Source organism: Melopsittacus undulatus, chromosome 1 (genome assembly GCF_012275295.1).
Source record: "Melopsittacus undulatus isolate bMelUnd1 chromosome 1, bMelUnd1.mat.Z, whole genome shotgun sequence".
Lineage (NCBI taxonomy): Eukaryota > Metazoa > Chordata > Aves > Psittaciformes > Psittaculidae > Melopsittacus > Melopsittacus undulatus.
The window spans coordinates 75,363,145-75,376,129 of record NC_047527.1 but is presented as its reverse complement, the minus strand read 5'-3'; the positions used below and the strand labels follow the sequence as shown (position 1 = coordinate 75,376,129).

General features: G+C 43.9%; 1 protein-coding gene across 2 annotated transcripts in view; it reads right to left on the bottom strand.

The window, feature by feature from the left end:
• TRIO (trio Rho guanine nucleotide exchange factor) overlaps positions 1-12,404 on the bottom strand; it is a 237,230-nt gene extending 224,826 nt beyond the window's left edge. For both annotated transcript variants that reach the window (XM_034069302.1, XM_034069293.1), the window contains exon 1: positions 12,245-12,404. In XM_034069302.1, the coding sequence (XP_033925193.1) occupies positions 12,245-12,359 (115 nt within the window). In that variant the 5' untranslated portion in view covers positions 12,360-12,404. The remainder of the gene's footprint in view (positions 1-12,244) is intronic.
• Between the last annotated feature and the right edge of the window lie 581 nt (positions 12,405-12,985).

Here is a 12,985-nt window from a genome sequence, read left to right as displayed (position 1 = left end):
CAGAAGTATAAAAAGGCAAACCTTCTACAGCAGAGAATATAGTAAAAAGAGGGAAGGTCTTAAATGTAAGAACAGAACTAACCCTCCCATCTTGGGGGATGAAGGGGAAGACAGTTACTGCTTGAAGTCAACCTAATCAATACTACTATTTTTACCCATAATTTCCTATTACATTTACTATAATTGTACACATATCTATTTTAATAATAACATTTGTTTTTCTGACAAAGTCAAAGCATTAACTATATGCAGTTCATCTCTCCAATGTAAATCTTCAAATTAGGTATAGGAGCATGACAGATCTACTGTTCACTGGCAGCCAGCAAAAGCTGAACCACAGAGACTCACTTGCACTGGCCCTACTTTCTTGGACTGGAAAAGTCCAATTTTCAGGCAGCAGTAATGTTGTGGGTTGCTTCCAGTGACCCCAAAACATACAGTGTTGCTCCAGGGAGAAAAAAAGAGAAAATTTGCTTAACTTGATTTCAGGGCACTCTTTGTCATCTAAGGAGAGTACTGTAGAGCACTCTAACATACAAAGAGTTTTTCCAACATTCTCTTCTATTGCACAAATTTAAACACTCCAACAAACTTATTTTTTTCTTTACCACAGCTGAAAGCTGATAACTTCTAAACTGGGGTTTGTAGCAGGGCAGAAAGCAAACCTTTTTGAACAGCCAACCATCAATTCTTAGATGTTCAGATTATCCCCACTTTTTACATACAGTTCGACAGAGGCAAATTTACTGTTTCATTAAGAAGCTGGGGGATAAAATATATACCCCGTTTTTAAATTCACAGTTCTAATACCTACTAGCTCTTCAAAAGAAATATAACAAACAAAAACCCAACCCACAATCTACTTTTCCAGGAAGTTAAACTGTGCTGTAACAATCACCATCAAGAGATGGTCAGCCTTCTCAACTCTGCCTATTTAAGGCACCAGAAAGCCACCTCACAAAGTCTAACACAGGTCTTCACCTGATGTCCGCTATAAAGTTTAATAAAAACACCCCAATCAAACAAAAAAAAAAGCCCAAAACAAACACACAAAAAAAAAAAACAGAAAGTGTTACACTACTCAGTTATTAAGCCACAAAGGTTGAAATTTAGATGTATACTTAGTTCTTCAATTCCCACCCAGAGTTTAACTCAGTAAAATGATCTATTTTTAGCTTTTGACTCTTTTGGACATTTCCTTCCTTCATCTGGGTAAATGCGTCACAGTTTCTCAAATGCTTCTCTTTGGCTAGGGAAGGATGCATCTGATTCCAAGCTTAAAAAAGAAAAAAGAAACAAACCAGTTTACAAACACATGCTGAGTGGTTATTGTTGGCAGAGTTGTACCCTTGTTCCGAGTTAAGAACAGGCAAATGTGACATTGCACTACTAAAGATACTGCTCGTTCTGCACAGACAGGTAACCGCATGTCATGGCTAAATTGTACAAGTATCACCACCAGCCAAACCATGTTTTATCTCTTTCTTATAATCTGGCTTGACTTGGGTCTGCTGGCTTGATAATTCAATAGATCAAAAAACAGTAGAATTTTTCCATAATGGTAACAGAAATTAAATTCAGGTTTGTAACCTTCTGCTCAGCCACCAAGGCAAGAAATTCAGTCAAGTAAGTGCCCTTGTTTTCCTTCCAAAGACTGTCTTCATCTACATTTGGAGAAGCTGGTCTCTTAATATTTATTTATTTAATTAATTAATGACCCAATCAAGTACTTAGTAGATAGTACATTATGGCTGACTTCATCTTTCCACCTGAAAAAATGCCACTGTCCTAATAAACTTTAATTTGGCTTGTCTTTTGATGTCTTTGCAGAAGCCTGGCTCATCTAATCCCCTGTCAGTTAAGCAATACACAGCACTGATTTCCTCTCTGAACTTCACAAGCCATGGCAAGTTCATCAACCAACCTTACCTGCAGAAAATAAGTACCTGATGCACACAAAATGTGACTTCAAGGTGTGCAAAGGAAGAGTACAAACTACTGCTGTAACTGTCCTATTTCCATTATTTTAGGACCAACAAAAATGGACTTGCTAACTAACATCAATAAAGCAAATAAATTAAGACAGGAATAAAAGCTTAGAGAGTAAAGCTTTCAATTAAAAAAAAAAAAAAAAACCAAATAAATCATGGCTATTCAGTTTCATTAGCAGAGAAAACATATCCTATTTTATCTCCTTACAACAACAGACAGAAGGAGGCCTCTAAAGACAGGGGTTTACATCTTCTTAAGTCTGATATTCACTGCACTATGTACTATCAAACTTTGCTTAGAATAGGACAATTCAGTCAATTTCTGTTTCAATCACCTTGATTTGCTGACAGCTTTCTACCTTTTTTCTGTGCTTTCACTTGCAGAACCTATTCCTTTAATTCCAGAATTACAAAAGTCCAAGGCATTTCAACCTTACCCTAAATTTGTTAGAAAAGGGTGAAGCATTTTTATGATCTCAGAAAATGATACAATCTTTGCACTCAAAGCCACATAACCCAACATGTCCAAAAGGTAGTGGCACGATAAACATTTGAAAAGCGAAGGACTTACTACCTTAATGCTGGTAGAAAATTATACCAAACAGTGTACAGTCAAGTCTAAACAATGGGTACAGCAAAGTCCATTGGGTAGTATAAGAGGTTAGCCAAGTTAATATTTAGTATTTTAACACTCCTTTTATTCTAACTCTCTTCTTCGGATGTTCTTGATATATTCTCCTGCTGTTCTAATGCACGCTCCATTTACTATCTGGGCCAAGTTTTAAGAAACATCACTTAATTTCATCCCAACATTTAACATCTGCTTGGGCTCTGAAAACTAGCAGTCCCCAAGACTTCAACATTTGAGACTTCTTCTTCCAAGAAATCTCAGCAATAACATTTCTCACTGTTTAACGGCCTCAAAGTTATTCACCAGCTAAGTGACCACCACAAAACTTAGTGAAAATACTCTGACCAAATGCCTTCACAAAGCCTCTCACAGGGCTGCAGGTTTCACTGATGCACAAAAATACAGCAATTCAGTATAAAATCTAAAGGTTTGGGATTTGAATTCATCATTTTATGCAAGAAGTACGGTATGGACTACATACAAACAAGCAGATATTTAACATGTCCTTGTGAGCCCTACTGGCTGCAGTATACTTCCCTGTTCATTTTTAGCACTTAGGAAATCTCACTTCACTATGACCCCAGACCCTTCAGCCTCTAATTGCTAAACAGTTATGTAGGAAGCTAACCACAAAAATCACTACCGGGTGTTTACACAATCTGCAGACACCTCACGAATATCTATTACTGCTCATACATATACTAAGACTACAAGGAAACATGAGTAATTAAGCTCTGGGTAGTTTCACAGACGACTGGAACGCATCAGGACTACTTACAATAGCCCCTTTCAGGCCCAGCTGCCCAAAATACTTTCTCCAACTTTTTGTTAAGAAGATTCATTGTGCAACCTCAGTTTTCTAAGCTACATATTTAGTTTGACAATGTATATATGCCACACATGCATCGCCATGTACATTGGTAAAACAAACCTTCCTGAATCTCAGAATCATGTTATGACTGTTACACAAGCCGATAACATTAACCTCTTACATGGATCTGCAGGAATTATCTAAGCACTCTGTTGAAATACTATACTATAAAACATACAAAACAAAGCAAATTACTGGCATATTTTGAGTGCTGGAAGCCTATATTTTTCTTCCTACCATTTACATCTTGCTTTCTTATCATCTTAGGTCCTGAGAGACAAAAAATGTTAAGGAATTTTCACATCTTCCTGCAAAGGTTTCTTTTTCCTCCTAACTAAAAAAAAAAAAAAACCTTAATTACAAAACAGTAATACTTCAGTAAGGCCCAGGTTATAAAACATTACATCCAAAGCACCAGCAAGATACATAGTTCTGTACTGCTCAGTAGGAAAACCTGTTACATATCTGCAGTCTTTTATTAACCTGTGCTACTGCCAGCTATGCACAGCAGTAACAGTGACACAGGAGAGGAAACAGATTTGACTTAATGATGTGAGAAGACTCCACTCAATAGCCTTGTAAAACAAGCCTGTTTTTTAAACAAATGCACAAAGACAATTAGGCTATCTCTTCCTCTGGGCAAGTATAGGAGGCTGGGATTAACAGCTCCAGTTTCAGGTAAGTTAAAGCAGGTATCTGGCAGAGAAGTCACTGGAAAGGTCTTTGTATCTTTAAAGCAGAGCCTTGTCACTCAGACTGTCTGGTGAAACTTTGGGGACACAACTCATTTATGACCCTGTATATCAATATAACAACCTACTCTAGAGGCTGAAAATCAGATGCTTTAATGTACTGTAGTGTCTACTGCTAAACGCACTTGAGTTGTTCCTTGTCATTCCAATTCCTCCTCCTCACTACTGGGTAAGTGATCTGTTTTCTCAAAACAGCAGTATCCTTCCTGAAGGAATATGACTCAGCTTTGCAGATCATCAGTATTACTTCACCAGTAGTCTACTTTTTTGATTTTGCTGCATCAAGAAAAATGTTAACTTAAACAAAGATGCTTCTCCAAAAAATTTCTTTATGAGAACAACCAAGTAGATGCTACCATTTCAGTCATTAGATTTAAAACAGCTTGCTATGCCTTCAATACATTTTTATTTTACCCATTAGCCTTTTTTTTCAAATTAGACTTAGTCCTCAACAACACACATAAAAATTAGTTTCCTTTGTTTTCCTTAAAATCACCCGCTTTCAGAAGAATATCCCTCAAACACCAGAGCATTTCCAAAGTTTCAGTGTCTTTCCTATTTTAAACACCTGCCGACCACAAACAGCCATTTCAATGATCTCACCTTCTTCAAGCTGCAGACCAAGATCACAGTGCAGTTTCACCCTATTAATAAACTGACCTAATAGTCTGCATCTAAACAAGCCCATTTGTTGACACCAGAAAATTTTTATTTTTAATTGAAAAAGAGTCATAATATTTTGGGGTAAGGAAAGCCTTTCCAAGTTTTTGTTCAGGTTTTTCTTTTTTACCTAGATGATCATTATACATGGAAAAGTTTTTGGAAGCCACATATTTCAGGTTGAAATTTTATGCCTGTTTCTGTCATGCTGCTGTGGGACACTTTTAATTGGAGAGAAACCACTTCTCCAAGAAACATTTACTACCCACCTGGTCTACACAGTGACCAAGCTCTGCAATTAATGAAAACCGTAGCTGCACCAAGGCTTTCCCTACTTCTGTCAGCTCCCTTCTGAGCACAGCAGCACTTACACTAGGTTCAAATATACTCACAAGAATGGGCCTGGCTCTTCTCTAACACCCATTTACCTTCCTCTCCAAATGTGCACTCAGTTTATCAACTGTCAGCTTTCACAGGTGTTACAAGTAAATCTCTGCTTCCCCTTAGGAATATTCATGACTACTGCCTCTGACTCTTTCAAACACACCCTAACCTCTGACGTTCTCTATCCTTTGCCAACCCCAGAGAAGTTCGGCTATTGTACTTCAAGCCAAGCTGCACAACAGTTGCTGCATTTCATACTACAGTGCTCTGCGTCCATCTTCATTGTTCCAGGAAACATCGATCCAACAACACCAATCCAATCCAGAGTAACTTCCCCATTGTAATTTAATTGTTTCTGTAGTTATTTTTCTTCTGCATACCAGGACCTATCAAGTTGTGACATTTCTCTATGGCATTTTTTTAAAAACATCACTTTGCCCCAACTTTTATCATCTTATTAAATTGGATGCTGCTGGAACTGGATTCAAAACTTGAGAACCCACTTCTTTTTCAGCTGGGGTCAACCAGTACAAAACAGCAATACCGCTGCAACCCTCTTACTGATTGAATCAACTGTAGTTAACAGATTTTTGTAAAGCTGACACAACACATTAAGTTTTTCAGTTGTCACAATAAGCTGCATGAAAGATCATCAGGTTGTTTCATCCTTTGCATTTTCTGCATGCTGACCATTTCTTAAAACCCCCAAACACACCTCAGCTCCTGACAGCCACTGGGCCAAGAATTAATACTTGCAGAGGACAGCATGGAGATATCACATGGCATACCACCAGTGCTGCCTGCCAACACTTCACTTCTGGCATCATTATTAGATTATTTTTGTTAGACATTTGTCACTACTCTGTAGCTACTCCAACTGCCATGCCAAGAAAGACACACAGCTACAGCGCTGACAACCTTCTCTGGAAGTTAGCTGCTACACATCAAGGAGACAGTACTTTTCTAAGAAGCTTCATCTACCTTAACTTTACACATCTCTGTTCTGCTTCATGGATTTAAGCAGAAAACTTGGCTACTCCTTCATGTTTGATGCCTAACATGAAAACTATCTGTCTGTGATCTAAATCCTAGAGAGTTTTCTTATTAGTAATATGCATAAAAGAAAAAAATTGCTGCCTTTTAACAGTATGCTTGTTTTTCTTTTCCATTAACCTACCCCCAACCCCCCCATTTTATTCCCCTCTTCCCTAGAGACCTTCTGCTACAATAACATTCTCAATGTTGTCCACTACAGGCATTCAACTTTCCCAGCCACTATCACACAAGACACTAATGTAAAGCAAGAAAGGCAATAGTATATAACAATATGATCAATACCACTTGGAGTACTGCGTGACCCCCACATGGAGCACTTTGTGCAGTTCTGGTGTTCTTGACATAAGAAAGACATGGAGCTGTTGGAACAAGTCCATTGGAGGGCCACGAGGATGATCAGGGGACTGGAGCACCTCCTGTATGAAGACAGGCTGAGAAAGTTGGGGCTGTTCAGCCTGGAGAAAAGAAGGCTGCATGGAGACCTCATAGCAGCCTTCCAGTATCTGAAGGGGGCCTACAGGGATGATGGTGAGGGACTATTCATCAGGGATTGTAGCAATAAGGCAGGGGGCAATGGGTTCAAGCTTAAAGAGTGGAGATTTAGATTACGTATAATGAAGAAAATATTTAGAAAATACTTACCGTTGGGAATGGTGAGGTACTGGAATGGGTTGCCCAAGGAAGCTGTGAATGCTCCATCCCTGGCAGTGTTCAAGGCCAGGTTGGATGGGGTTTTCAGCAACCTGGTCTAGTGTAAGGCATCCCTGCCCATGGCCGGGGGGCGGGACTAAATGATCTTAAGAGGCTTTCCAACCCAAACCATTCTATGTTTCTATAATCAGGAAGAAGCAAAACATAGGTGCCATCCCTGTAGAGGTGAAACTGCAAATTTCTGGGTAAACCTTCTGGGTTTTAACTTGACAGTATTATTTGTTGTGACTTAAGGGGGGGGGGGGAAATCAATTATATTTTCACGATACTCATTCATAATTCCTATATGGTCTCAACTACTCAAGCAATTATCAGCCTAGACTGCTACAGGCAGACTCAATTGAACCTAGGATGATCCAAGTCTCAAATCCCTAAAACGTGCAGAAGTCTTCAACTACAGGTCTATAATCACAATAGATTTCAGCATCCCACTTTCCTAAAATACTCACATGGATATTTTTATACCTACATATATCTCAAAATGAAGTTTTAAATTCTCTTATCATTAAGTGTTAAATTAAGAAGGTGGGAAAGAGTAAGTGTACAATATTAGAACTGGGTGCTATTCAAAGCTATCCTGGCTACCGGCCTGTTCTCTGACTTCACCTCAAGAGAGGTGGCACACTGAACTTTTTACTTAGGATACCCTTCTTTTTCCAGACCCACATTTATTTTACAGACTTAGCCCTCCTCCTGAGCAAGGACTGCTGCGACCTGCATAGATTTGGTTTTAGATGGAAAATCATTCACCTTTTTGTTTTTCCAGATTAAGTGATAAAGTACAATTAACTTTTATATTCAGATTTGACCTGGCAAAACTTGGGTAATTATTCACACTAGTGACAAGACTTCCAGGGCCTCGTTTTAACTTTGTTTTTCAAGTATTTCTTTCTCTCCAAAAGGTCCCTGCCCCTTGATCTATATTGTGGTCCTTCTGGAAATGTGTGAAGTGCTCTCATAAACAGGTGGTGACAACACAGATCTCCTTCATGGCTTTAAAACTGTATCATTTACCCATAAATTAATTAAGCTTATGCACAGTTTGCAGAAGCCGCTCACAGTAAATGTATCTTAAGGAAATAACATTGGCTTTTACTGCAAAACTTTGAAGAGTTCTCAGTTGATAACTACAGTGTTTGGGGGTTTTTTTCCCCCCCAGGAAGGCTTACCAAAGTCATTTATAAAGGCACTTGTTATACTGTCTAGCCTGGAGTTGACTCAAGTGCTTACGAGCCTTTTTATCTGTAACCTGTGGTATTCACAGATTTCTCCATCATCCCAGAAAGGCAACATTAGTTACAAACCACACGATCAATGTTTCTTTTACACAGATGAAATCAGTTTTATTCTTTATGCTCAAAACCAAAATTCATTAACTTCAACTAGCAAAAATTCTTTGGTTTGCAGGACACTGTTATAAAAGCACAATTGAAACTTAACAGACAGCCCTCATTCTTGCTTCCTAAAAACATCCATTGACAGTACCCTTCCCAAACTACTGAGAACTCAAAAGCTGCAAAGATGAAGATTTAAACAGCAACAACAACAAAAGAACAACCACCAACCAAAATTTCTGTATTATTACTGCCCTTTAAGTCACTTGATGGAAGCCCCTCCAACTTTGCTCATGTTAAGACATTTTCAGCTGTTCTAAATACAAAAAAAAAAAACCTTTAAGTTGAAACTTAAATACATTTTGAAAAGTTTTATCTTAATATCTTTTTCAAACAGAGTAGATCCTCTATACTAACTCATATATTAACATGCCTTTATGCAGCCATTTACACTCTGCACCTCTGGGTTTTCATACAGTAGTAAGTCTGTTTTTCCATAATTCCAAGGGACTTTACCAGTCCTTTCAAGTCACACCAGTGCACTTTTTAATAAGAAAAAAAGAGATACTTGTCTATACATCTTCAGTTCAAACCATATCACTTCTGTCAGTTTTCATGGTCATCTCTGATCTCCAATTTAGGTACAGGACAGAAAGACACTTCCTATAACCCCTTCATTTTCTTCATAGAAAGGTAATCACTTTGCTTGGCACTCAACTCCACTTTTTTAGCAGTTTTACATTTAATCCTGTTGCAAAGAAGGTGACAGATTAACAAAGTGCACTTGTCTTTTCAACTTCAAATAATGAAATATAGATACCAAATAGGTAACGGAAAGCAAGTTGCCTCAATTTCTTCCAATTCTAATAAAGGGATTCCTCATTTAAATTCAAGACACACAATCTTTATGTTTTCATACTACTACCTCACTTGCAGTTCAGTTGCTTTCTTCACATTTCAATTGCAACTTATTTCCACAACAACTCAGAGTGAGTTTACATTTACATAACCAAAGTGAAAACTGGAAATGTACACATTTCAAGTGATGTGAACCTAGCTGCTGTTCAATATCCTAACAAAACATTTTCCAAATAATGAAACTCTGTTCTTTAGGCTACTTGAATTCTACTTGAGGCTCAGTCTTACAAAAGGACAGGAGGAAAGCCAACAACCCTGCTGGCAGCTCAACTGACCAATTCAACTAACCTAAGATTAGAACTGATTGTTTAGGCAGGTTTTTGTTGTTTGTTTGGGTTGGGTTTTTTTCCCCGCTGGAATACATTGTAGCATTTTTACTCATTTTCTCTTCTAAGTAACAGCTATGGCTTTGCTGACATTCTCTGCAAGTGACAGGAAAAAGGAAGCATTTGCCATTATAAATACTGTAAAGATAAAACTATTTTGTCTGCTCCAAACGAAGTTTGTACACCAAACGAAGTTTTTTGCTTGTTCATTGATTGGTCTGCCCATTGTGTTTCACTGAAAAAAAAAAAAAAAAAACTGTGCCTCCTGTTCAAACAATGGGAAGCACCGGAGATCTTTTAATAGACCCTTTCCTTGTAAGAGTGGATCATGTACAGAGACAGACTTTGAAGAGCTCTTCCCAACATCAAACACCCATGAAAGATGCCAGAACATTTTCCAGCATATGCCACAGCACAGGCTGAACCAGATAACCTCCACATGTAAATACGGAAATGAGAATGCCAGCTGCTAAATATGCTCTAAGAGGTTTTTGATAAGCATTTGACATGTCCTTCTGCTAGTTCAAGATTTTTGGTTCTGTAAGACTAAGCTCAGTGCAACTTCCCTGTTATGAGAAGTTATCAGTATCAGAAGTCATCACTGCACCACTTACAAGCTTATCAACTCTGTGTCATCCCTCTACCTACACATAAATGTGGAAGTTGACTTAATACAGCTGGCAGGGTCTTCTAAAACTGCAAGATTACTACACATGCACCCATTTGTAACTACACCAGGCAGACTGTATGTCTACTATTGTAATCCATCATTTTGCTTTCAACAGGATTTTTTCTTGAGAACAACAAAGCTCAGCCCTTCTTCCACGATGAAACCCACCAACACCAGCATCTTGACTCGACAAGGAATTTCACATTCATTACTGTCACATGAAACAGGTTGCTGAGGGAGCATCAGGCTCTTCAGAAAGGATGCAACCCCCTGTTCGGACCGTCTGTCCAAGCAAATGCAGCTCCGAATCCTGTTCCAGGGATGCCTGCTGCAAATCACACCTCCTCCTTCACCCTCATTAAAACACATCCAACCGCAAGCACCAACCACAAGCAGCACTGATTATGCCATTTCCCACTTCGCTCACGGACTTCCCTTAAAAAACCCAATTAACGCAGCTTTTATCATTATTAGCAGCACTGCTATCATTTCTATTTTTTTTCCTACACACTGTATCGGCAATCTCCCTCATCTTTCTAGCGGTGAGTCTGCATTTTCCTTGCTCGCCGCTCCTTTTTAGGCATACGAACGGAGCAAGTGCCCAGCCCTGCCCTGCCCTGCCGCCCCCCCCGGGAGCGATGGTCGGGAGTGCCCGGGGGAGCGCGGAGCCACGGGCGGAGCGGAGCGAGGGCGAGAGGGAGGGAGGAGCCGCCACCACTCGGGGGAGGGCAACCGGCACCGGAGGGAGGCTCAGTCGCCGCCGCCGCCGCCCCGGCTGGCGGCAGGGCTCCGTGCCCGCTGCCGGCGGTTCGTACGTCCCGAGCAGCCCTGCCTCCCGTCCGTCCCGGCCGCCATTCCCCACGGGACAATGTCTCGGTGGCGGGGACAGCCGCCCTACCCGCCCGGTTGCGTGCCGACAGTAAACACCGAGGGAGAAGGCGGCCTCCATTTTTTTATCCCGGCAGCCTGTCAACAGGCTCTCCCCCTTCCCCTCCAGAGCCTCCGCACCAAGCCTGGCTCCCCAGCCCGGCAGCGCCCAAGAGCCGCTGCCGCCCGGCCCCCTCTGTTGCCCCTCCTCAGCTGAGGCAGGGACACCCCTGATCGTGGGGCTTCGGGTTTTGTCGTTTTCTTTCCCTTCTCGCCACGAACAGCCGCTTTCAATGCTACCCTCTCCCACCCCGGCTCCCGGCAGCCACCCAGCAGCACGGTACTGGCGGAGCGCGACCAGAGGCGCGTTGCCTTTTATAGCGGTGTCATCCCCTCATCCCTGCACGCCTGCCTCCCGGGGGGCCCGGCCAGCGCGGCCCGCAGCCATGCGGCGTGCAGCTCCCCTTCCTCGCTCACCCTCTCCAACCCTCCGGCATCGAGGGCCGCCCTCGTCCCGCTGCGGGACGTTATCGGGGGCACCGGGTCTGCCGGGCACCAGGTGGTGAAGCTCGGCCCCGGTAACGCGCCCGTTATCGGGCAGGCATGGGAAGGAAAGTCGCACCTGTCACCGGCGGCACCGTCTCGGGGCAGTAGCACGCATCAGCCCCGCCGGGCCACACCAGGCCGCCCACCGCACCCATTTTCACGCATCCTTTCTACTGACAAGGGTGGCGTCCAGCCAGCAGACGAAGCCCCACTGCCTCCGGCATGGGAAGAGGGGTCACGGCTTTTTCCCACTCCCCGCTGCCACCCGGACAGGCCGCCCTGCGCGGGCCGAGCCCCGCGCCGCCACCTCCCCGAGGAAGCGCGGCGGCGCCCCGCACGCACAGGCACTGCCGAGGGCGAGCCTTCCCCGCGGCTACCTGACAAAGCCGGCTGCCCTCGCCCCTTCTCCCAGCGCCGGGAGAAGGACGTTGCTCCCTCCACCTTTCTCACCACCTCCAACCGCTGCCTCGCCACTGTCGCTTCCTCCCCCCCCATTCCTCCTTGGTGAGGGACGGGCCCCCACTCACCGGATCGGAAGAACGCCGCGATGTCCGCCGAGTCCTTGGCTGCCTCCTCGGCCCCTTCCCCCGCGCCGCTGCCGGCCGTGGTGGCGGCGGAGGTGGCGGTAGCGGCGCTGCTCATGGCTGCTGCGTGTGGCGGCGGCTCCTCCGGGTGAGACCCACCGCCAACCTCACCGCCCCCTCCGCGGATCCCGGCTTCACCTCCGGGCGAGAGCGGCCGTTAGGGCGGCAGCCGGAGCGTGCGAGCGATGCGGGGCGGCGGCGGGCGGCCACGGCGAGCGCAGGGACATGAAGGTATGTGCGGAATGGCAGCTCCGGGAGCGCCCACCCCCCGCAGCCACCTAGGAGGCGGCGTGTGCATGCAGGGAGTCAGGGCGGGCGGGCGGGCGGCAGCCGGAGCGCAGACAATCGCGGGAGGAGGAGAGCGACGACGACGGCATGGGAAGGGCCAGCAGTCCGCGCAGGCAGCACCCGATGGGCGGAGAAAGAAGGATCCGTTCCAGCCTCTTTTTTTCCCTATTCTTTTTTTCCGAGGGAGCAAGGAGCGAGCCGGAGGAGCAGCAGCTGCGCTAGCCGCCGTGCTGCCGGCGGCCGCAGCAACCGTCGTCCTCCATCTTGGCTGGGAGGCGGAGGAGGAGGAGGGTGGGAAGGGGGAGCCGGGAAAGGAAGCGAGTCCCCGCCCGAGGAACAAGGGCGGCGGAGCGCGGGGGGGTGATCGGGAATCTCCGGCTGCGTCCGGCGCCGGTC